General features: G+C 38.0%; 1 protein-coding gene across 2 annotated transcripts in view; it reads left to right on the forward strand.

The window, feature by feature from the left end:
• WNT7B (Wnt family member 7B) overlaps positions 1 to 26,465 on the forward strand; it is a 95,107-nt gene extending 68,642 nt beyond the window's left edge. For both annotated transcript variants that reach the window (XM_032199895.1, XM_032199887.1), the window contains exons 3-4: positions 13,037 to 13,308; positions 25,147 to 26,465. In XM_032199895.1, the coding sequence (XP_032055786.1) occupies positions 13,037 to 13,308; positions 25,147 to 25,626 (752 nt within the window). In that variant the 3' untranslated portion in view covers positions 25,627 to 26,465. The remainder of the gene's footprint in view (positions 1 to 13,036; positions 13,309 to 25,146) is intronic.
• Positions 26,466 to 26,768: the final 303 nt, after the last annotated feature.

Below are 26,768 nucleotides of genomic sequence, written 5' to 3' on the forward strand. Positions count from 1 at the left end.
GCTGGAGTACTTTAAAAACCTACAGATTTTGCTTCTGATCTCTGTTTAAACTCATCCTTCAGTTCTGGGATATCACATCTAAAAACAATCAAAGTTCCTTGTGGGTAAGAAATTTGATCTTTTTATCCTCATAGCATTTCAAATTTTCAGCTAAAAGGGCAGTTGACTCACAAGGCAGGCATCTACCCATTTGCCAAATCCTTCTGTGCAAATTCTTGCAGGTATGGACCAGCGTCTTAAAGTGAACTTGTGCAGTATTTGGCAAAATGCTGACTTATCTCCCTGATTTTAGCACAACACAAATAATAAATAAGTTACTAATCTCATAGATAAGATAGCCTGACTGGTAGCCAGACAGGTTCAGATTAAACAGTAATTCAGTATCTTTCATGAGGTCTAAGAAGATTAGAGTAATTGCTCCTTATTTTTGTGAATCTTGTCACTTCCTAACTCCTGTCAGGACCAGAAACTCCAGAACTGAAAAAAAGACTTTGCTCTTGTGATGTTTCCAGACTCATTTGCAAACAGAGAGGTTTGGACAAGCATCTGAACTCTGTGTATTTATCCAAAACCCTCTGAGCTCTTTAGTCTTTTAAATCTCTTTCATATGTGTGATTAGTGCTGCGTCTCATTCACTGATGTTACAAACGAGTAGCAGGCAAAAACTCTAGGAAGGAAGGCAGACATCATCGCTTGAATCTTAGCTCTCCCCATCAGAAAGATTGTCAGGCAAGCCAAATCAACTAGAATGTGAATTCAGCCATACAAGCATTGTAAAAGCATTGGAAGATCTTTAAGTAAATTTGAAAGCAACTCTCAGTTCATCCCTTTTCATCAGAATTTTCTCATTTGCTTTCCACAAAATCTGAGCTCTGGCAGGGAGCAGCAGTAATTTCTGGGGTTGCTGCCCTACACCTGGAAGATGTGATCTCTACAGCAGAATTAGCAGAGCAGAAGGCAGGCTTATTCTGATGATCTGCAAACCCAGACTCTCCTCTGCTGCCTCCCAGGAAGGGCTAGTTTGGGATGGACTGTAAGCTAAATCCAATGAGGCATGGTTCTTCTGCTACCGTGGGTGATATCAGCACAGTGGTAATATCCTAAGCAGTAGTACTCACTGCATCTCACTTGTGAAACCTTGCCTTGCCAAGAATGTACCAGAGAAACACTATAAAGACTGCAAGACTAAGATTGTTGAGTCATCAGTGATAGAGCTCATGGTAGAGCTTTGCTTGTGAAATTTAGATATTGAGTTGGTCCTCTAGGTTGTCCTGTCAGGCATCAGAAACTGTGCCAGGAATTTAAGTAAACAACAGAACAATCAACATGCAGAATTACCTTCCAGAAAACTGGCAGAACTTCCCTGCAAACACAAGAGCCTCTCTGTTATGTTTCTGCGGGTGCATTTATATAAAAAAAGCAACATTCCAGTACATTATTTGATATGAATTATTTTTCTTTCTTTATCAAGCATAAGAAATGGTCTTTTGTCTATGTCTACCCAGTTCTTTGAGGAGTATCTTGAAAATACCATTATTTGGAGAATATCTAGAAGACCAGAGTCTATGATGTTTGGACAAGATGACAGCATAACAATTTATCTATCCCAGGCATATAGGAAGAGTTTATCCATGACCAGCAGTCTAAAATGCTTCTTGGAGCCCCAGGAGGGGCTATCACCTTTTTTGAGGATGGGCAGTACTTACTCCACCTTCATTGCTATTACCACAAAAAGTGTGCAGATGTCATATACCTATGAGGTATATGACAGTACTCCTACATTGCTAGTGCACTGAAAGCTACAGCATTACAGGTGGCTATGCCATTTTATGATATATCTGTAATTTATACTGGAAATCTGAGAAATACTTTATATAAATACTTACTTATTAGATCCTGGCAAGACAAAGTATATTCCCTGTCTACGCTCTTCAGTTTAATAAAGGATACTGACACTCTTTGTAAACCTTACTTTATAAATGTCATGTCTAGGTAGAATGAATACTTTATTTCGTATAAGAACATTCTAATTCCATACTTGATATAATGAATTTTAATGATACTCCAAAAACTAGAAAAATACATTAGAAGAATTTATATTGTGTTCAGTTTTATTGTTATTTATATATTAGTTTATATATAGAATAGTATATATATACACTATATATGTGGTTTTATTGCTTAATTTATATTGTGTATCCTAATCAGTGATACTAGTAAAGTAATCTTCTAGCTTTTAATCTAATTAAATCTTTCTTTCCCCAGATAGAATACAAAACAAGATAATGGGCTGAAAGTAGGATATTATAAGTATGGGATCCCCTTTACCAAAATCACCATATACCCTCAGAAATTACACTTAGATGCCCACTGCCAGCATAGATTGAAAAACTTTCTGTCCAGGGAAATGTGGCTTACCTCTGACAGGATGAGTTTAGACCTCTGACAGGATGAGTTTAGACTCTTTGAATTTTCTACACACTGTTTTGGGGGTTCCCCACCCAGCTTGATCACTTCTGGAAGTCTGGCTTCGTGGCATCTAACTCTCTCAATACTTGATAAGGCTCAATTCCTATCCTTAACACATGGAAAATACTAGGAGGCAGAACATCTAAGAGACAGGCTTTAGAGCCAACATCCTGTGAGAGATTTATCTTTAGGTGTCTAGCTTTTGTCCTGTAGATGCGATTAATTTTGTATACACTGGCATTAATTTTGTAAACACTGTCATCTAATCTGAAAACAGTATCTCATCTCTGCAAAAATAAAGGTCTATTTTGACACCTATAAAACACCAGCTTAAAGTTGCAGGTATCTCACTTCTTACTGGTAGTGAAGAAATATCATCAACTCCAAATGGAACATAAAAACATTTAGGATCTCTGAAATTCATGGTGGTTTTTGTTTGTTTGTTGGTTTGTTTGTTTGTTTTCCAAGTGAAAATTAAAGGAAAGGTATGTGTCTAACTCTCTGCAGGTATGACGTGAGGAGGTGTGAGTACAGGGTGTTAGGAGCAGGCTTTGCTGTGTACTTCTTCTACATCACAGGTAGGCATGGTGATGCTAAGCATTGCTGTGTCCAAATCCCCTTAGGGTTCTGGCAGGAGATGGACTGGTTCAATACTATGCTGGAACAATATGTAGAGGTGCAGAGCAGAGAAGCCTCAGTCCAAGGGAACACTTCTGCAATCATGTTGTCTCCTGCCACACTATGCATTTGCATGGACATCCTCCCTGCAAATGGTTGAATTTGTGTTGGATGAGAAGTCCACAGCTGCCTTCCTCCATAGACTCCCCACAAAGAGAACTCAACAGGAGGACAGCTCATTTTCTTGCAAGTCCTTCTGCCATGTGGATAAATGCCTGAACATCCTCATGTCCCTGTGAAACAGAGGTATATAGTATCTGTTGTCCTCTCCAGTTGAAAGTCACATTCCATTTTAAGTCACAATCTACCTCTCACATAAACAGATTTTATCTAACATGAATTTCAGCTGGGCATCATATGGTATATCTGTAATTCAATAATTATGGCAAAGTGGTACTTGCCCACTAATAGACTCTGCACAATATATTGAGGTAACATCCATGATTTAAGTAAAACATCTCAAGAAATTCTGAAGTGAGAGATAAAATTTCATCTGTAATGTACACAGATACTCACACCCACAGATACACACCCACAGACACTCTGGCATTCCCAGGTATAGGAGCTTAGTGTTGACTTCTACTTATACTTTAGCGAACCCTTTAAGAGGTATTATTATTTAACATGTTTCTACAGCAAAGCACAGGTGTGCACAGTGATTTACAAGACGATACAGACATGACCACTGCCCTCAGGGATTTGTTATCTATGTTTGAAGTGACAGAATATAATACAGAAAGAGATGACCTCATGCAAAAGATAGTGCAGACTTATTTTTGAAGAAATGTTCTTCAACATTTATAAGTCAGGCCACTGAAGCAATTCAAACAAGTTAATTCAAATACTAACCCAGTACAGAGTCCACTGAGAAGGTCTGATTCTGCAAAGTGATAATTTCTTAATATTTATAGGCATGGCAATGGGGATCACAGAGTATTTGTGAAATTGGGTCCATAGCAAAGTCAAATACAACCACAGAATAATTTAAGTTATAAGGATCCTATATTGGCAGCCATGTAGAACATCCCTTCTAAACTGTTTCATTCACTATGAGCTCAAGTTTATTAAATCCAAACACATGAAAATCTGAGTGGTAGCAACATACTCAGCTGTTGTATACTACTAAATTGGAGCATAGTTAACTTCAAAATAAATCTCCTTTAAAAATGTGGTAGTACTGTCCTCCACTTCTCTGACTGGTTCAGAGTGGATTTTTTTCCTGTTTTTTTTTTTTTTTTGTTTGTTTGTTTTTTTTTAATGTTTTGTTTTGTTTTTAATGTAATTAAATTAAATTAATGATCATTTTTATGACTATTGAAAGCATGTTTTCTATTTCTTAAACTGAAGCAGGCAACATAGCAAAGGTTTCTCTCGGAAACCTTTAACAGGCCATATTGTGGTGCAAGAGCATGATCAAAAGCAAACAAAAAAAAACCAACACAACACATATGTCCACATATAGCTACAGTGTCCCTTCCCTTTTTCTTAATTACCATTTTTATTTCTCCCTGGGAAATGTTCTTCAAAAAAAGGGAGCATAATGGATAGGCAAACCCTATGCATAAGAACTGTTATCATGAATAGACTGACATGATTAAATTTTTATAGCAACGCCTGGTTTCTCACAGTCCCATCTCCTTCAAGGACATTAGCACAGTTTAGGACCCAGTTTCTATGAGCAGTCTTCAGGAGTCCATGCTTTATGACAGTGGGTGCAAACAACTTAAAACCAAAAAACAGTATGCTTCAAGATGCTTCCAGCTGAGCTTTTACATATTATAATATGTTAAACCACTAGTCATCACTGAAAAGGAAAAACACCAAACATTCAGCAGGGAATCATTAAGTCCCAAAATGAAACTTCAGTAGGTCCAGAACAGAACACAGGCAGGAGACAATCCCTCCGCTCCAGCTATTGCTTCCCACATACTACTTTTGCAGTAGTATTGTGAAAACACACACGGCTGTGACACTGCACAGGCTTTTCTCAATGGTACAGTGTATGTGGGAACTACCCCCTCATGCTTTGTACACTATGTATTTTTCAAGCAATGGTCTTGTACATTCTTTAAAGGACAGCTTAACACCATGTTTTTATTAAAACTTGACAAAAACAAGCAGTAGTGCTTTTGGATCCAAACTTGATTTCCCCATTTTCTCTAAGAACGAGATACAGATTTCTTCTTAGAGCTGAGTTAGTAAGAAATACTTGCTGCAACAAGTATAGCTTTACAAGGGAGAGCTTAAAAAAAATCCTGTTACCCTAGGTACTTTTAAACATCACCAACATGAACATCAGAGCAAACTTACTGAATTCACAGCTGTCCCAGAAAACTCCAAATGATATGCCACCAAAAGACAGTCAAATACAAAACAGAATACAAAACAAAACGCTCAACTTAGAACGGAAATACTGACTATTGTTTATAGTTGCCAGGAGCTAATTGAATATGTTTAGGGGGCAAATTAAGAAAAAAATCTTGTAAAATGTTGGAAGCCTCATTAGAGAGACCACTGTGGAAAATACCACCAAGCCTTTAGAAAATAACTGAAACTGGAGACATGTTTGAAAAAATATGAAAAGCGGAGGCGTGTTAAATATATATATATATCTATTTTAATAGACATGCTTCCAAAACTATATAAATAGTGAGAGCAAGGAGTTACAAAAAGCAAGGGTGAAATAAATCTGGCTCGTGTGCAGCCCATTCTAAAAGAAAATCTGACAAACCCACATGAGCAACAGAAAACAATCCAGTTAACAGAGTGATTTTAGACTGATGGCCAAAATTCTGGCACTTCCACCCATAAAAACTTAGTGGGATTCTAGAGATGAAAATTACTGAATAACAGAAGAATCTGTAAACAAAACATTATGTCACAGCACTGCACAATCTCAGCTTTGAATATGCATCATTCATTCTCTATCCCATCCAAGTGTAATTGAAAATAGACATTATGAGCAGTCTACAAAGAAGCTGCTGAAATAATTTGCAACTCCTGCTTTACTTCTAGTTTAGCTAAACAGGCCTATATGGATGAAATATTATTAAAAAGAAAAAAAAAAAAAAAAAGACAATTTTAATTAGATTGTAGTAGAAAATAAAGATTTTAGGCAGGACAAAGAGAACATTATCCAATATGACCATCAAAAGACTCCATCAGATTTGATCAGAAAGCCCTGCCAGAGTAGCAGATATTCAGTCTGCAACAGGTTCCTCTTTCAGGAGGACTTCTGAGTGCAGGTGTTGCAAGATGAACCTCATGAACATGGGTGACTCTTTTTTGTTGTTGTTGGTGGTGGTGGTTTTGTTTGTTTGTTTTGACAATACACTACACAGTAATGATTCAGTCAGTACTTTGTCAGTGAGTGGAAGATGTATAAAAAAGTTGGTCCACTACTACCATAGCGAGTGTAAACCAAGGATAATGTCAAGAAGGTCAAGAACTTACTGCATCAGCCTTCACTAAGAGAGTGAGTGGTGAGCAGATGGTTATAGAACTCACATAATCTACAGAGGAACATCATCTCAGTGTTAGCTTGGGGGAAGTATCTCTCCAGGTTGTGTGCATTCTAATTAGCTGTCCCTCATATCAGAACATTTAATGAAGCTGCTTTAGAGCCATTAGTCCTGGCAGCCATTAGAGCTGAAAACTTGTGGAGAACTCTCATTAAGAAAAATTGAAAAGACAAATGTACATGTATTGCCTTTGTCTAAATGAAACAGCAGAATTATAGGACCAATCATCCTAAATTCAGTAAATTAAAATAATAATGGGAACAAACACCCATTTGAGCTCATAACTGAAAACAAGGAGATGAGTAACAGTAACAGTCAACAAAGGTCCGTCAAGAACAAATCATGTTAAATCAATCTGATTTCCTTATTTTGCCACCAAAGGCCTCAGAGGCAGGGAAGAACGATTTCATACCATATATTTAGGATTTAAATTAACCTTTTGGCATTGCTTTATATGACATTCTTGTATAGTTTTTTTCACGAGAAAACTAAGGAAACTCTAACCAAATGGGTATATACTTTCAATAAATTTATTTGGAGGATAGTTATCAAAATGGAGGGAGGTAATAACTAACTTGACTTTGTGATCTGTGCTGGTTCTGGTACTGGTTAATCTTACAGTCTTGATTTGACTGAAGGCATAAACTGAGCTCATTGAATTTACAAATGAAGTCAGGCTGGGGAGGACTGCAATGAAATTGGAGGAAGTTTCAGTCAAAATTGAAAATGATCATGGAAAAACTGACTGAAAAGGAAGAAAAAGGAACAAAAAAAAAAAAAGAGAAAGAAAAAGGAGGTAAATCAGAAAGACAAAGATCTGTATGTGGTAATAATCAGCCTCACAAATGCAAGATGGGAAACATCTGTTGTGATAGCAGCAAAATAGAAGACCACAAACTGATTAAGAGTCAAAAATGTCTTGCTAAAACACCATACTGGCATGAGTAAACAGGAGTGTAGCAAGCAAGATGTGTGAAGTGCTACCTCTGCTCTAACCCCAAATGAGCAAGGCCTTAGCTGGAGCAGCCTGTTCCATCTCTGGCATGGATCTGCAAGGCACAGGACAGCTAGCTGAGAGAGCCCAGGGAGAACAGGAATGGTCAGAGCCAATGAAACTGCTCTAGAAGGACTGACAGACCACATCTAGAAAGGGGGTGGAAGCCTTTAAATGTTTAAAGGCTACTGCTACAAGAAGGGAACAATCAGGTTCTTAATATCTGTACAGTAAGAATTAGTAGGCTTATATTCAAAAAGGCAGTTTCAGGTTAATACTAGTAAAACATATATAACAACATGGATCCTGAAGCAATGGAATAGACTGTGGGATCTCCACCATGAAGAACTTTAAGAAAAGATATATAAAAAACTATTTTGCAGGACACCTGCATTATTGGCCAGATTAAGGTCAAGAGACGGACTAGAATCCCCCCTGAGGATCCTGCCAGCCCTACTTTCTTATAGCTTTTCTTCTACTTGTACAATCTGATTTCAGTGTTCTCTCACATGCCTCACTGTAAATTGGTAGTAAATTATAGTAAATTAGAAGGCTAGAGAAATTATTCCAACCCCTGCTTTTAGATTATAAACCAAGAAGTACAAAATTAGTTAACTGAAAATGCAAATAGAGAAAGGATCTGCTCCAGACAGTGAGAAAACTCTCACTGACTTGTATTACCCTTGGATTGAACCCAAGGAGAAGAGCCTGTACTGTTTTCTTTGAGAACTGCTAATGAGTGTGTTGAATAAAATACAAAATTACAAAGGAACTAAACTTTTCTGCAAAAGACTTCAGCCAGCCCTACTTGGGGGGCTATTGTCTAAGTTTCAGTTTACTCATCTAGATGTATCTCTTTTGTCCATAAAAAATGACTTAATGTGTCCTCAGCTTTCATTTGCAAAAGACTTGTCAAAAATAACAAGTTTGGCAAAAATAATCTAACTTCTGCTATAGTTCATTTTTCTTACCACCAACCTTTATTGAATTGTGTCATATAATTCAAGATCCACTGTCTACAGATTGTAAGCATATAAGGAATTTGTTTTGTTTAATAGCAGTGTGTACATTTTTTCTATCATTGTTAATCCAAGATTTAGCAAAATACTGGCTAAACAGTGTATATTCCATAGTCTACTCTTTCAAGTTAAATTAGAGTTCTACTAGCTGACATTTGATGATGCTCTTATTCATTTAACTGCTGAGAAAATACATTTCTGAATGACGTGCGGAATAGTAATATTCTCATCTAGTTACTCTGAAAAATAGATGCCTTACTACTAACTATGAAAAAGTTAAATCTGTAGCCCTGCACTCACAGAAAAATGATCAAAATATATATTTAGCATGCATGATTCTCAGCTGATTGTGGTTACATGCTGAAAATATGCCGCTGAATATATGCATATTAGAATGCAGTAAACTACAGCAATTATGGAACTTGTAATAATTTCCACATCAGCATGCTAAGTTTAGTGCAGTTAGCAGTCTAAAAGTTAGTCAGAGATGACATCTAAATTAGGGCTAAAGTATAGGCTGTTCCAATATTCCAACAACAGATAGACTCCTCTCACCCTTTCTGCCAGAAATTGTTCATTGCAATGATCCAATATCTGACTGTCTGAGCAGAAAATATCTACATTACTGGGTAGTAGGCCACTTTTAAAATACAACCCACCGTGAGAACACAAGTGAACTCAAGCAAATGGCAGCAACTCAGACTGGCAGACCACAGGCAAGACTTCTCGCATGGCCTAGCAGATTGCAAGAAGTGACTCTCAGCACCTTTACCAAAAAAAAAAAAAAAAAAATAGGCTACATTTCAGTCAGTACTGACTGCCATCTTCTATTGAGTTACTAGATCAGACAATTTCTGTGTACCATTCTATGTTTGGGGAATTAAATCAGAACTGTCTTCTTTGACATGAAAGTAGGCATTTCTAATGTAGGAAATGTAGGGATCCAAGGTCTGCAATAAAAGCTAAAATAGTGTCTTTTCCACTAAATTCAAATCTTGACAGAATTATTCTTGTCTACATAAAAGAAAACTTTGAAAAGTCAAACAAAAAATTTTTGTTCTGAGACACGGGTAGTGTGCACTTATACTGCCAAATAACTAGGTGACCAAGATATTCACAGAAAAACAAAACAAAACAAACAAAAAATTCTAGCTTCCAGGTTGAGTCATATCCCAAATGTTCTGATATTTGTTTTTCCTTTTAATGACAATTTTTGGAAAGATCTGTCTCTTTCTTTCATTGAAGAATAAGAATACTTTGAAATCTCAAAAAAAAATGCATAAAATGAGATTATTGTTCTTCATTGCGGTTATCACAGCATTCCATTGCTTAAATTGTTTTAGCTGCCTGACAAGGACTTGCTTAGGACTGACTCCAAACGATGACATGCTAACGGAAAGCTTTGTGTACAGCAGACTTATTATTCAAGCACAGAGGGTCCTATCCCTCCTCCATCAGCATTTTTTGATAGACTCTCTTTATCCTAGGACTTTAGAGAACTGTTGAGGTAATGCTTGCCCTGAAGGTCAAAGAAAGCTTCAGAACATTCTTTAGATAAAAACAAAACTAAACTAACTAACTAACTAAATAAAATTAAAAGAAAAAAAAATTATTGGCAGGACATCTTAACTTGCAAAAGCAATTTGATGTTCAAGCCATTTATTATTTTTGATCCTTTCTTATTTTAGAGTTGCATTGAAACAGAAGAATAATATCTTCAGAGAGTCAATGTGATTTCCATTAAGAATTACTCCATGACTTGAGATAATTCCTTTACTGGTATAACTGTCAAGTGGGTGAGAGAATGATATTTTCCTCTATTCCCAAATGTAACCAGGGGTATAATGGGAACAAAGAGGAGAAAAAGGAATACAAAGCCAGAATATTCTTTGGTTTTACAAAACTGATTAAGGGAAGTGATGTGTGAAAACTCATGAGCAAGACATAGACAGTGCCATTACAAAGTGTCACTTTCTACTCTGGATACATGTGGAATACATTGAATTGAAAAAATAAAACATCAGCAACCTCTCTCTAGCTAATCTCCTGATAAATCTACTGAACTGTAGCTCACAGCTGTGGTATTCCCTGACAGGAATATCTTTCTGCTTGGTTACAAGTTTTTCTACATGTGTTTACTCTACTTCCTGTCATCCTGGAGAGGAAGCAAAACTTATCTCTATATGTCATTTCTGTTGTATCTCATATTTCTAGTCTTTCAATTTAAGAATAAAGAATCCAAATTAAGAATAGATTTATTTTTTTTTTTTGAAAGGAGATGAAGAAGGAAATCCTGCAAGTCAACAGGTTATGTTTTAAAGGACGTCTCAGTTTTGACTTCAGTTGGGGACTGAAAGAGAGAGGAGTGAATATTGATATGCATTTTAGAGAACATACTAGGAATAGAAGTTCCAAAACTTTTTTTGGATTGTTATAAACCCTCAGAATTTCTTGTGGACCACCAGGCATCATTATCATCAAACTTTTAATTGAAAACACTATTAAAAACAGTGTTTAATATGGCTCTGCAGATTAGCTGCAAACCCTTTACTGTGGCCTCATGGACCACCAATGTTCTGTGGACCATGGTTTGGGAAACACTGAACCAGACTACACACATCGTACACCTCAGCAAAACACTTGTGTGTCTGAAAGCAGAGTCGAGCCTTCTGGTGGGTGATATACTCAAATACTCTAGAAGTCAGTTTAACCTTCCTGGTACCTGAATAAAAACAGACCCTTTTATTTTTCTCTTACCTGAAGTTACTTTTTTTATTGCTTTGGAGAAAAATGAAATGGTGCCAAAAAAGAGTTTATGATTGCTTCTTGTAGGATCTCTCTTGTATCCTGCAGAGGTGTAACTTTTCAGGAAGCTATATATGCAAATAAGACACATAAAATATAAAAAAACCCACACTGTACACAGGTCATTCCAGAATAGTTATGATATCTGTGAATACTAAAATAAAGATTTAAAAATAGATTCTAAGGTTTTTTGTTTGTTTGTTTGTTTTTCTCCTCTGGAAGATCTGTTCTTTTTATTTTTTTTTTCTTCCTAAATCCATTAACCAAGTTAAAGCTTTGTGTGTGGTCATTAAAGCATTTCAGCAACTTTTTGCAAAACTTTCAGCAAAATTCTTTGCAATTGTTCTTTGGCAGTAGTATTACAAGATTGTCTGTTTATCACCAAATAAGCACACAGAGGAAAATAATGATAGCACTGAGAGGGGAATTTGTAAGGAAATGTTGTAAATAAGAACAGCAAAATGAAAAGGGCCATACTCTACCCCTACATTAAGTCAGTAACAGAGTGTAGACTCACATGAGAGCAGGCAGAGGTTGTAACATCCTTTTAAATTGCTCAGCCTCTGTATCTCCTTGCTTATGTGCATCCCAAAAGCAACCCATCCTATCAATGTCTAGTGAAGAAACGGCATTTATTTGTCCCTTACATACTCAATATCAATACCTATAACAAGGAGTGGGGAATGAGTAGTGGCATAAATAACAATAACAACAACAGTAATAACAGTAATAATAATAATAATAATAATAAAAAAACCAACAAGGCTTTGCCTTCACAGCAGCATCTCATTTGTTCCAGAGAGGAAACAATGCTTCCCTAGGACTTCCACCACTCTGTAGACCCACTAGACAAGATACAGCAGAAATCAGAGTCAGTGTGGGAGTGGAAAAGTTCACAGCAAAACACACACATGAGAAAAGTCAGCGAAAGAGGTCATCTCTACTTCACCTTGAAAGAAAAAAAAACTACCTAGTTCTTGTCCCTGTGGGCAACTCTTGCCATAGCTGACCATCAGCATCACTAATAGGCCCTACTGGTCCATAAAGGTGCAATAATAACCTCCCCCATTTGTGCCCAACCCTCTTGTGAACCCAAAAGGATCTGGTATTTCTTAAGCTGTCTGTACACTTTTTCCAGGCAGTTCCAACTGTTAGAGCAAACAACTGTTTTCCAGTGAGCATTGCCATTGGTGACTCACCTATTATTCATCCGAAATACATACCGTTCAGCTTGGAAACCTGACGAGGCAATATAAAAACAAATCATATTGCCTCACCTCACCACTGCCCAGACTCATTGGTGAATTCCCTTCTGGTTAAGAGAGTTAGACAGGACTGTCATGTAGCTGGTGCTATGAGACCCTGGGGCAATGAGACCCAGACGAACCAAACATTTAAAATACATGTGTAATTCCGCCAGAATGCAAAGCACATGCTAGAAGTAATGCCTGCCTCACATTCCTACCTCACACCATTGCTGTACATAATGTGTGTACTTTAGCAAGCGCTACCTTTCTGCAAACCCATCAGCTTTTGGCTTCTCTCCACAGGAAGCAGGGAAGCTGCGTTCACCTATGCCATTACTGCTGCCGGGGTTGCACACGCTGTCACAGCTGCCTGCAGCCAGGGCAACCTCAGCAATTGTGGCTGTGACCGAGAGAAACAGGGCTACTACAACCAGGAGGAGGGCTGGAAGTGGGGAGGCTGCTCTGCGGATATCAGATACGGCATTGAGTTCTCCCGGAGGTTTGTTGATGCCCGAGAAATCAAAAAGAATGCACGGAGGCTGATGAACTTGCACAACAATGAGGCTGGAAGAAAGGTATTTGAGCAAGCAAGAGGGATGGATGGGGAAGTGTATGCGCTGGAGGAAGGGGGGAGGCTGGCTTGGTCACAGGAGGCATTCCCCAAGAAAGTACCTCTCTCTGTACTGTTATCTCGCACCTACACCATTACCTGATGGCGTTTAATATTTATGGTTTGTTGCTGTTTCTTTTTATTCATAGTTGACTGTTTATTACAGCCCCCATTGCTGTTCTTCACAATGTTTCTGCTCCCTAAGCCACCTTTTGAATTCCCCCAGTAACAGAGAGGACTTTGCTAGAGCTGTTTGGAATAAAGCTAAATCTTTGCCTTTCATCTCCTTTGCAAAAGTCTAGCAAGAGATGACAGGGCTTGCGATGGCACAGGACTGAGTTTCTGCATTTCTGAACTCCCACAGCACTTGCAGCTATTTATTCCATCCAAAACCAAAACACTTCTTAGACCGCAGTTCTAATGAAATACATACTTCATAGCAAATGCACAATTGTCTGTTCCTCACTAGCAGGCTACAGGCAGCTGCATGATAAGTGCCACTTTGGAAGAAGAAACAGCTTCTTGTCTACAACCACGATTGAGTTGCTTGCAATCAAAACAATAAACATCATGGAGTTACACTGATTTATGTCTGTTGAATAAGAATCCTCACAGATCTCAAAGATTGCCCTGCAAAAAGTTAAATAAATTTTTGTACATAACACATACCAACCTCAAGAGAGATTTTACTGTATCTTTCAAGGTGTTTTCATCCAGGTTAAAAAATGCTGTTTTTACCCTCCAGTGTGAATATATTTCATTGCAGGTGACACCAATATTCTGCTCCTCCCACCTAGCCCCCAAAGTTGGACTCAAATTTTCTTCTCCAAACCAACATAAGCTGTTATTCTACACCAAGTACTAGCAATCCATCTGTCTGGATTGGTGGTGGCAGAAGCAATGCACTTTTCTTTCTGCCTGTATTCTGGAGAATTCTTCTTAATGCTCAGAGCATGCAACAAAATCTCCAGGGAAGAGCAGTCAGTTGTTCACTGAAATGGAAGGTGTCATGTAGGCAATTGTTCACTGAGATGAAAGTGTTGCATAAATTCCAAGTGATGACAGAGATGAGTCTTGGGGCATAATTGTAAGCGTAGAGACAGAGTTGATACTCAATTGATGCTTGATGCAGAGGTCTCCAGAGTCTGACAGAAAGCATCCTTAACAGTAGCACTATCTTTTCCCAAAAACTTGTTCTGCCAAGGTGGGTAGGAGCACCCCATACTGCTATACAGTGTCATGGAGGACTGGCTCCAGGCTTGACTGTTTCTCTTAGCCAAGGTGTTTCACTTTGGTGTCATGCATTGCATTTAGATGCAAAAGAAGCTGAAAGCCACACGTTAAACATGTAACAGAGCATTTGTTACTATTATCTGCACTATGGTCCCTGCTTAAACTGTCAACCCTCCGTGGTGGGCACTGTGCCACCCCAAAAAAGATGCAGATGTATGTCCTGTTTTGGACATGTTACAGCCTACATGTGAAAATGTGACAAAAGAGCAAAAGTGGATGCATAGATTGAGAACAGTGATGTCCCTTGCACAGGCGCAGAAGGCAGCTCAGCATCTGAGCTAGGCACTGATTCCAGGTCCCCCAGTTCTAAATATAGTCCAGTAACCCCTAGACCACATTGCTGATTCTTATTAAGCAAATTGCATTTTTACTGTTCATCAGAATTTCATAAGCAGGAGGACATTAGCAAATCAAAGAAGTGTGTGCTTTTACAAATATTACTGGTAGCAGCATTCATGCAATTGCATTTCTTTCAGCTTCTCTAAAAACTTTGTCTTCTGCAAATGTTCTTGCAAAAACAAATGATAAGGCTCACTTTTTGTGTTTTTTGAGATAGGAATAAAAAGGCTTGCAAATAATGACCACATTCTTCCCTTCCCTCTCCCCCCCCCCCCTCCCCCCAAAATACACTTTCTTCGTAAATGGTGTTTTGGAATTAACCCATTTTGTTGTTGGTGATATTTTTCAGTAGTCATTTATAGCTATATATTTTCATTGTAATCTTTAATGCATCATATAGTTTTGAACAGCTAAGGCTGCCTGAAAGAATTTGATGCAGCTTTTTGCTTTTGTTTTAAAGTACAATCTATAAAATCCTGAGGAATGTGCTCATATAAAAGATGGTTTGGGGTCCATGCTTAGAAATAATGTTGGTGTTATGACATACATTCCCATGAAATGAATATGCAAAGTTTTACAGTATATAATACTTAGTGATTTTGGTACATCTGAGATCATCTGCTATTTGTACAAATTAGACATTCTGAACTTGAGGACTGACTGAAATTCAGGGCTAGAACAAAACTCTGGAAACCAGGATAGGTTTTCTTTGTTTTCTGAGCTGGACCTTTAAGAAAGCAGCCACAGAGTTTTGTGCAATTTCAGCCTGAAATCAGAAGTCCCTTCTGAGAATCCAGACAAGCTTGAAATTGTTGCTACATTTCCTAGCAATGTGGCAGTTTTGGATATTCTGGGTAACCTTAGATTGGATTGTGAGCCAGAAACAAAATCCCAAAACAGGAAATTTTGTTTACATGTGGATGTTATTCTGACATGCTCCATGTGTTCCTTATTCAAAGTCAAGTCAGAAATATTGCATTTATGGCTGGACACTTGCTGAAGTACCATACTGGATCTCCATCTTTCTTCTTTCCCCTTCCAAAATCTCCTCCAAAGACTGGGAAAAGTTCATACCTCTTTGCTTGTTCTGTCAGTACCATTCTGCTGATCTGAATGCAGCTTGTCTTAAAATTTGTAAACATTCTGGAATCAAGCTTTGTATTCCTGTCCAAGATTACTAAAGGATCAAAGTAAGGATATTTTCCTTTGTTCTGAATACGAATAAAAGGTAAGAAGGAGACCAAAGTAAACTCAGATTTTGTTACTCCTTTGTTGCTTCAGACATTGTCAAATAATCTTTTCAAGTTCAGGGTGGGAATGCTGAGAAAGTAGAGGAAATGTATGCTTTTGTATTTTCCTACAGAGATTCCATCAGCCATGGAAATATTTCTTAGTTACAATTCAATCTTATCAAAACTGGTAGAAGAAAAAACAAACAAACAAACAACATATTGTATATATGAACATCAGTCCATTTGCCAAAGTTTTATATTTCGTGGAACTTTCATTATTTTAAAAAACATGTTTACATCTTTAACATTAAGGCTCTTAAGTCTCACAGTTCTTAGTCAGTTCATATTGTATTGGCTTTTTGAGTTGCATAAGACTAACAATATTTAGGCAATAAATTTGCTATCTTCATTTTAGTATTGTTTTTAAATTCCAGAGCCTCCCAGTACAGAAAAGTCAGCAAAAAAATGTTGCAGAGATCCCAACCTCACATACAGTTATTCCCAGGTTGCTCAAAAATCAGTGGAAGGCCCTTGACCTCAGTAGACCTCTACTAAGTGCCCAGAAAATCATTTCTAGAAGCATTATTCATGAGGCTAATCAGCAGTTTTGCCCACAGAGCAATTATTTGAATGCCCCTTATATGCCTGCATGGGATTTTTCATGCACTGAGGCAGGATTTTTGCCTATTTCCAGTCTTTCCCAGCACTTGTCCCAGAGTTGTCATATCTTCCCTCAGACATGCCTGGTGGTCAGAGACATTTGTAGCTATAGCAGTGACAGTAATGTTTTGCTCTCATAGGGATGTTCGCTAAAGCTGGCCTGCTGGCATTTTGCTTTTGTTAAAAATAGAGTACCGAGGAATTTTTCTTTGAGGAAAAGATAGCATGCTGCATAAATAACTGCATGAACTTTGCAAGAAGATGAGGGGGGAAAATAGTTCTGGGGGACTCGTTAATGTGACTTTGCAGCTGAGATGCTCAGCACAACACTCAGAAACAGTACTGCCTTGAAAATGCAGATATTTAGGCTTTTCAGGGAATTTTTGATAACTGTGGAAAGAATGAATCTCCTAATTGCTCCACTAATTGCATCTCCTGATTTCTCTGCATTGCATTTCTGAAAATTGTTTCATCTAATGGCAAGCTTGTGAAGTTTCTAATACGTTTGCAATAAATAGCACCAGTGACAAAATCATAAACTTGCCATTGGCATCATTTGGAAGAAATAAATGCTTAGAGATTCCTGATGACATGAGATGCTACTGATGGAAGATTTTTGCTTTGCAGAAAAATAGTGCCACACAGTGTAAAAGAACAAAGCAGCTAACTTCACCATCATTATTTAAAGGTCTGCTGTGATTCAGAATGGAAAGTACAAGTGTGGTAAATGAAAACAACCCCCCAAAGGAAGCCTAGCATAAGCCTAATGCAAACATTACTGTGAAAAGGGAAAAGAATGGTTTGTTGTAAATCTGAATGATTACAGAGAGATCTGTGGGCAAAACTTTGATAGAGTAATGAAAAATTAAATAGCAACAAACCAAGTAAGCTTTGATGCTGTTTTATTAGACAGCTTTCTACCATGTATTTTTAGAAACAAGTGTCTTTACTCTGAGATAAATGAACTTAGAAAGAGTAACATCTGGGAACGCATGCCATTAATCTTAACTTTTTGTTGAAAGGTTCAAAACAATGACTAGCACTCATGGTGAATATCAATGATAAAAATGTGTTTATTTGTTTGTTTTTAAGGGAGGGGTGGGGGAGGAGAGAGCTAAAAGAACAAGCTGACAAATTGGTAGCAGATCACAGTTTTTACCAAATAGAAGACAAGAAATATTTCTAACAGTTTATGAATCAATTAAGCTCTTATAACAGACAATGTCTGTGGTTACATGGAGAAAAATCTGGCCTATTTCTTTCCCTTCCATGGACACACCCATAATACTGACTGCCAGAAACTCAGCCTGGTACCATCCCAATATGTATTCCTTTGCAATGTCAATGGGTTTTGCCTGTTGTTTTTCTGGAATGCCTGGAAGATGACGTCTTATTTTACATTTGAAACAAGAAGAGAGTGGGGACAAAAAAAAATAATAATCAGACCCTCTTTAAAAGAGATTATTCATTTACATGCGACAATATTTCCATCTAAGCCATGACTAGTTCTCACAGTTCCTGGTGCCACAGAACTGTGGTACTGGGACAGATTTTCTGCTGACATGCTTTGGCAGTAGAACAGCAAATGAGGTGATTTGTTGGTCACCATTATGTATATACATATATATATATACACATATATAAATATGTAGAGAGTGTGTGTGGGCACATCATTGTATATATTTATATTTAAATCTATATGTGTTGTTTGTGCATAAAATATGTAAGAAAGTGTTAGCTCAGTTCACCCCACCTGAAATATTTAAATTAATAAGCTCATTTTTGCAAGATGCTCCATATGCCTTAATATATTGCAAACTGCCTTCACAGTTACCTAGCAGGACATAAAGTTTAGAAATAATCCTCAAACTCTGGATGACATGCTCTGAAGTTGCAACGGAGCCTGAATCCCAGTTTCAAATTTGAAAGCCAACGAATTTTCTTCTTCTATAAGCCTAAAATACTCTTCAAAATGTGACTCTGTTTCCTAAGTCATTTCAGTGATTTAAAGAACGTGACTTTCCAGGTTTTACAGCCCTGAGCCCATTATTTGCTGAATATTTTTTTTCTCTAAAAGAGACACACTATTTCACTGCAATTCCATTGTAAGAATATTCATGAAATAAAAGCTTTTGATATTTGTGCTTGATGGCATACTTTCCACTTTCCCACTTAAATTGATTTGCAGACAGTTATAAATCCAACTTCAAAAAGTTTGGTGTTACAGCTTGGGTGGGTTATATGGATAACTAATGCTTATCCATATGTCCTGAGTATGCAAGCTTTGGCTCAAAATCTCATGAGGATAGTTCTCCCGCTTCCAGTTGGGCTGGATTTACTAGCCTATTTTTTTCTTCCAGAAACACACCCTTAACATTGACTGCCAGAAGCTACATCTGGTACTATCCTATATTTTGAACATTTTGCTTTAAAATTAGAGGGGGGAAATAGCCAAATATTTTAGAACTTGTTAAACAGTTTTATTTTAGAAATGGACATTTATTTTAGAAATGGACTTGCCAATGCAACCTGTGTGTATACAAGATGTACATATCATTCATCTAGTAAAATATTACTTCACACCCCCTAAACCTGACATCTCTATTGTCTGACATGGTAAAAATGACAATGAAGCATTTTCATCTATTTACGATGATATTTAAAAAATTATCTGCAAGCTTCACATCAATTAGAAAAAAATAGTGAAATAACATATTTGCACTTGTTTTGGGGATGTTTTAAGGCGTGCATCTGGAGATTTTTGCTTTTTTCAACATTTCACTGTGATAATACATTTCAGAAATTTTAACTGGTTGCAGCAGTTTGCTGCCCAGACTTAGAAGCTATTTTCTATTCTTCTAGAAGGGCAGGAAGAGGCCCAGATGTGTCTATAACACATCCTCATAATAGTCTCTATAGAAGTCTCTATAGCCCATCCTTATAACAGTAGGGACTTTCATCTGATGGGCAGGAGGTCTCAAATTCCCAGGCTTGTATTCCTGCTAGCCAGGAGGAGAACATGGGTAAAGAAAGCAACAACCTTCTTCCATTCTTTAATTCATTCAGTGGGATTGGAGACAGGTGAAGGACAGACGGAGGTCCTGCTGAGCTGTGGCCAGTGCCAGGGAAAAGCCATCTTGTGTTGCAGCTGGACACTGATCCACTGCCAAACAGAGGGTCCCTACTCCCATCAAACTAAACAATAAAAAAAAAAAGGGATGCAATAAAAGAGGGAGTAAACACAGTTAAGTCAATTCCTCACCTTCCCTCCTAGAGTAGAAATACTGGTTTGATGCTTGATAGAGTAACCTTAAGCAGGAGCACAAAGTAAAATACGCAACTGAATCACCAGTATTGCTCTCTTGCTGGCTCCAGTACACCTTCTCTTCACAGAGCTGGACACAATCTGATGAAATATGACATAAACTGCTCTATTTTTAGCTCTCTGAATTGCTGTTAATGAAGAATATTTTGAGGATATTTTTATTAGAGGAGTAGTATTACATTCTAGTAATATTAGAGCCCCTGTCTGTCAGAGTTTTTTTTTCTTTTTTTTTTTTTTTAAAAAAAGGGGGGGGAAGGGAAAGGGAAAGGGAAAGGGAAAGGGAAAGGGAAAGGGAAAGGGAAAGGGAAAGGGAAAGGGAAAGGGAAAGGGAAAGGGAAAGGGAAAGGGAAAGGGAAAGGGAAAGGGAAAGGGAAAGGGAAAGGAAACAACCCCAAACCCAACTTTGTTTCCCAGATGGGTCTATGAGGTCGCATTTTGCCATCAGTGCTGGACACCAGACTGCACTGGGACTAAGATTTGCTGGTACCCAGACATAACTTCTCATGGCTGCAGCCGCTCAAGTATACAAGGGGATGGTGACATCTCATGACCACAGTATGTCTCTTTGGGTACTGGTATTACCCAAGGCAAAAGCTGATCACTTGCATATTTGATGGGGGAAAACTTTTAAAGTCTTCAATTTCTTTTTGATACTGCAGTCAAAAACTAATATGGATTTTGTTCCATTCAACATCTGGTCCAAAAATGTGCATTTCCACTAAGGAAAACACAAACCAGAAAAGGCAAGCCAAAACAAACACACACAAAATGTTACTATTGTTTTTACATATTTTATCCAGATAGGATTTTTAATATGTACAGAAACTGTATCTGATATTATGCAGTTGGGTCTAGATATGGAACTTGAAAAAATGAGTTTCTTTTCATGCATATCATTTTGTTTTGTTTCAGTCTTTGCTAGGTTTTTCTACTTTACTGGCAGCACAAAACCCTCAAATTGTATTTTCAGTATATGATTTATATAGGTATAAAAATATGTGGAATAAGAAAGCTCTAATGTTATATTTCACAATTCATTTAACAAAGTAGCAGCAGTTAAAAAATTTTACTTGGCAAGATCCTACTGGGGTGGGAGTGGGCCTGTATGTGGAAAATGGACCTAAAGAATGTTCCTACTATTAGTCTGAGGCAGCACGGTCCAGCGATGGGAATTTGCTTTGGGAAGTAGATCTTGCTGTAAACTATTTGAGATTAGATATGAGGTGCTGACATATGACAAATGAAACTGCTGAATGACTGGGTCATACAAGCTAATGATTTTCAGTCTTTAATCAGGCACCTACCTTGGCATAATGTATCAGATTTGAGTAAATAAGTACCTTTAAGGCTCAGGGTCGAAGCTCTGATGGGAATTTTGCTGAGGAAAAATAAGTTGGAGGGACATTTGGGAAGAAAATGCTAGTCATTCTTTGTTCACAGTACTGCATGGAGAGGGCCAAATACTACCACTTTTGCCAGGCCCAGTAGCACCTTGCAAGTGGGAAGCTCCTTGAGATACCAAGTGAAAAGGTGCAGCTGTCCATGTAAATGGCAAGCTGCAAAGCAGCAGGGCCTGCTCCGGGATCTCCACACTGCGCCTTGTGGGGCTTCACAACCACACCTCTGGAAAAGCCTGACTGTGCTGGCTTGCTAACAAAGAGGAATGCTCAGCAGCATCTGTGTAGAAAAGGGAAAAAATATAAAAAAATCTTACTTTGAATCTGCTTAGTTTGGGCCTTGTATTCCCTGACCTCCAAGTTTTTGGGCACAATTTTATACCCACAGCTGACTGTGGGCACACAAATTATAGCATTCAGGAATTTAACTACCTGATGATTGGGCCTGTGCTCAGTGTTGTAACCCCAAGCATTCCACATTCATGAGAGAAGTCTCAAAAAAACAAAACAAAACAAAACAAAACAAAAATGCAAGATTGGCTTCAGGATCATGAATTAATACATTTTGAAACTTTTTTTTTTCTTCTTGTGGCTTGCATATTCAAGTTCTTTCACAATTGTAGATGTCAGGAATATCTGAAAAAATACAATGATGGAATCTGATTCCTGTACACCAAAATGACTCATGGAACTGCACCTTCAGAAAGACAAAAAAGAAAAAAACAAAGCAAAACTTAGGATAAAGTTGCTGCAGATGGTACTACAAAGTGCGTCGGGCAGTGCTGTATATAAAAAACAGTGTCTCAACCAAATACACACAGATAAAGATATATACACATGCACATATAAATATAAATATACATATACGAAGATATCACCAATGATACCTGAGTGGGTAATATCTTGTTTTGCAAGAACAACAACACTCTCTGTTGTAGGAGGTAAGCATGTCAACAAGAGAGAGCAAGGCTCCTCAAAGCAGTGTCCCAAGTGTTAAGTCCACAGATAACCAGGAGCCTCACAAGCTTCACCTCCTCCCACTCTCTGGGCCAGTTACTGATTTGGCCTTTCCAAACTAAAAATCAGACATCACATGCTCACAGAACCTGGTAAAACGTATGCTAAACCACAAACCTCTGCCCTTCACCAAGAACTGTTACTTAGGGAGAAGAGGAACACAAATCAGGCATGGTGGATCAGTCCCATTGCTAATGCTTTCCTTACATCTTGAAGTCCTTACATCCTGTAGTGCTTGGTGAAGTTGCTGTATAGAAGGGTACCTCCATTCAGCTTCTGTTATGAATTTTGCTGCATTGCTTGTGTCTGCAACTGTATGGTGACCACCAGTCAAAAGAGAGAGCTGTAGAAACAGCTTGGTTTAAAATAATGTATTTCAGCAATGTCAGTGAAACAAGCAATTAAAGAAAAAAGAAGTATATATATACATAATGCACATCTAAATACCAATAGATTATTTCAACAGAAATTTGTGGAACAGGATTGTTTCTTTTATTTTTTTTTTAGGGGAGTGAGGAAGGAAGGTCTTTGAAAAAAAAATCACATTCTTCTACAGATGAGTAGAAGAGTACTCTACTCACAAAGTAGAGTCAGAGGAATCCTGACAGACTCTAGAGTATTTCATAAGGCATGCCTCTACTTGCAGCTACTGAGCTACTGTAACGTTGCTGCCATTGCAGAAGGTGGCACTCTTTTTTTTTTTTTTTTTTTTTTTTTTACTATGGAGAAGACAGGTGGGTGATACAGTTCATTATAGAAGTGGCTGTTCCAGTGTCCATAGAAAGCAGCTCATCCTAGCCTTGCTGGTTTTACTTTTAGAGTATTGCAACTGCAGGAGCTTCTTCCTTAACCCAGTAACCCTTGCTGCAAGCCACCTTTTCTTCCTCTGAGCACTGAAAGGCAAACTGGACACTGACATGGGAAAAGCCTGTGGTTCCAGAAAGTCTAAGGTATTTTTGACTTGGATGCTCAGCTGTCTTGTACTTGCTACTGTATGTTGGCAAGTCCGAATAAAAACCAAATATTCTCTTTAATACTGAAACCCCAGAAATTTGGGAAAAAACAAACAAACAAACAAACAAAAAAAAAAACGTACAATTTAACTGAAACTTGAACAACTCAGGAGCGTGCCCTCTATTTGCAGGGACAACCAGATCTGTACAGCTTTTATTTTAAGGCCAGTTTCTTAAGCAGTAAGCATTTTTTACTTCCCTTCTGCTTCATTATGCCATTGTACTCAGATTTCGTCCCTTTTATCCTTTGCCCACTTCAGTCATGTTCTGGGATATGCAATGAAACCACTATTGGAGATGGTCCGCAGCATCAGTAATGCTTCAAGACAAGCCTAGTAGCTCATATTTCTTTGTTAGCATCCCATCGTGAAAGAGAAAGATCAGTTTGCTTTGTTCTTAGGCCTTGATTTTCATAAGCTAAAGATGACTGTGGGTGCAGTTGTGGCCAGGCTTAAGTGGCAGCCCAAGGGCAGAAAAACAGAGAGGCACTTCCCTGAGGCCAGTCTCCCCTCCCCACATATACAAGAGGCAGGAGGGCATCTCCCTGCCTTGCCCAGGGCTGTGTCAGTGCCCAGGGAAAGAGGGATGAGCCAGCTGTGGTGCGGCTGAACCACAGATGAGGCTAAAGATGAGGAGTGGAGCATGAGCATGAATGTCCTCTAGCGTTGGAATTCGTCTTAGGGACCACCTGATTCTGGGTTAGCCTCTTCCAGAGGCTGGTGGCAAGACCATCACTGATCCCTGAATGCACATCCATGATGGGAGGGAGGCATACTTAGGTATTACACAGCCATAGCAATAATAAATAAACCCATTTCTCTTTAGCTCACAGCTCAGCGGAGCCCTTTGTTGGTTTTTATTTTCTCTAATATTGCACAACAATTGCCCCAGGGTGAAAAATATACTTATGTATGAACATTTGCATGATATGGGGCTAGGTGCAAGAAGTGCTGCTTTTAAGGGTGATGATGTGCTCTGTGGGTTAAATAGTTAATAGGAATGCTGCTATTACCACTGCCAGTGTAGGCAAAATTTTGATTATGCAGTGAACATGCACCCAAAAAGTATAGTTCTGTGAATTTTAAAGCTGTTCAAAATTTTAAAATATTTTTTAAATATTACTTAAAGCAATTAAGATTAAATACTCTGAATCTTAAAACACTGTTTGAAAACTTTTCTATTTTCTTCTGCTTTCAAAATGAAGATGATATGATTTTATTTTTTTTAAGTCATTGTAGTCTTGTTTTGTCTCTAAAGACATCTTCTGAAATTTCATTAAATATTTTCCAATATTTGGAAATAGAATGAAAATATTTTGTAATGAAATGACAAACCACTGTGTTTCTCATCATGTAAAACAAAGTGTGTTACAAGCATTCTGCTGGGAGGCAAGAAGATTCATAGGCATGCATCTAAAAAACTTTCAGCCAGCATTAATGAATATTAATATAAACTAGACAGACAGTTTTAGGTAAGCTTGCAATGTCATTTTCCTCAGTAACAATATGTAAATGTCTATACACATAGGTGCTTGAAGAGAGAATGAAATTGGAGTGCAAGTGTCATGGAGTTTCAGGTTCCTGCACAACCAAGACCTGCTGGACCACACTTCCTAAATTCAGAGAGATAGGATATATTTTGAAAGAGAAATACAATGCTGCAGTGCAAGTGGAGGTGGTACGAGCCAGTAGACTAAGACAGCCAACTTTCCTGAAGATTAAGCAGATCAAGAGTTACCAGAAACCAATGGAAACAGATTTAGTGTATATCGAAAAGTCACCCAACTACTGTGAGGAAGATGCTTCCACGGGGAGCGTTGGTACCCAGGGACGACTCTGTAACCGAACCTCTCCCAATGCAGATGGGTGTGACATGATGTGCTGTGGAAGAGGTTACAACACACACCAGTACACCAAGGTGTGGCAGTGTAATTGCAAATTCCACTGGTGCTGCTTTGTGAAGTGCAACACATGTAGCGAGCGGACAGAGGTGTTCACCTGCAAATAATGGCATAATGCGCAAATGAACAGAGCAAATCACCACAAGTGAAGATAGTGGAGTACAACGAATGATGACAGCATCATTTTGCACATCTAATATTCTTTGGGAAAAAAATAAACCAACACAACGACCAATCTCTCCCCACTACTTACACCTCACAGATGGTGCATTTTGGCTGGCAGGCTGTTGTGACTGCTTTGGAAACAAGGGCAACAGGATTAAGGTGATGTTGACAACTACATGACAACCTTTTCTCTCTCTCTTTTAAAAAAACAAAAAACAAAAAACAAACAACCTACAATCTGGGTGTTGTAGAGTTCTCCTAGTAAGTGTTTTAAGTTATACATATCAGAGAAGCTGATTGCATTACAGCTCCCATGAAATTTTAAAGAAAAAGACACATTCTCATATTTTACGACAACAAAAGCACAAAGCCCTGTGCAAATAAAGACATTTTTTAGGAAATGAAATCTTCATTGACTAGAACAAAGCAGTCTTGCCACAAAAAAATAAATTGCTAAGAAAGCAGGTAGAGAGAAAACTACAGCTGGTAGGGAGACAAAATCTGTGGTGGAAGTACTCCACTATCAGCTTGAAAAAATAAAGTTCACAAAATTACATCAGCTGCCAGTGACACTGGAACTCTTTGAATGAGCATTAAAATAATTATTTATGTTTTTAATAGTATCAAAATTTATAAGCACTAACGGGTAGCTATGTCTTAATTCTGTACTAAATGTAAACTGATTGGAACTCTAACTTTATGATTTTTGTATTTGGTTCTCCCTAAGTTCTTCAATGCTACTGATCTGTTGTCACTCCACTAGTTGAGCGTTCGATTACTGTAGGCCTTAAGCAATGACCAGAACTGAACAAAAAGATCATGTGAAGCTGTGGTTACAAATGCTTGATGAAGACTTTCCCCACTTGCCTCCTGAATGACTCTTCTAGATTCAGGCTTCAGGTGTGGATCACCTACCCTCAGCTCCTTGTAGGGAGATTCAGGATACAAAGTCATGCTCTGACAAACATTAAAGATTTGCTTTGCAGTCAAATGCACTGGCAAGATCTTCCAAGCATGACACTGCTTTTAATGGTTAAAACATAATATTATCAATAGTTTTTGAAAAAAATATCCTCAGCATGAG

The sequence above is a fragment of the Aythya fuligula genome, chromosome 1 (genome assembly GCF_009819795.1).
Source record: "Aythya fuligula isolate bAytFul2 chromosome 1, bAytFul2.pri, whole genome shotgun sequence".
Taxonomy (NCBI): Eukaryota; Metazoa; Chordata; class Aves; order Anseriformes; family Anatidae; genus Aythya; species Aythya fuligula.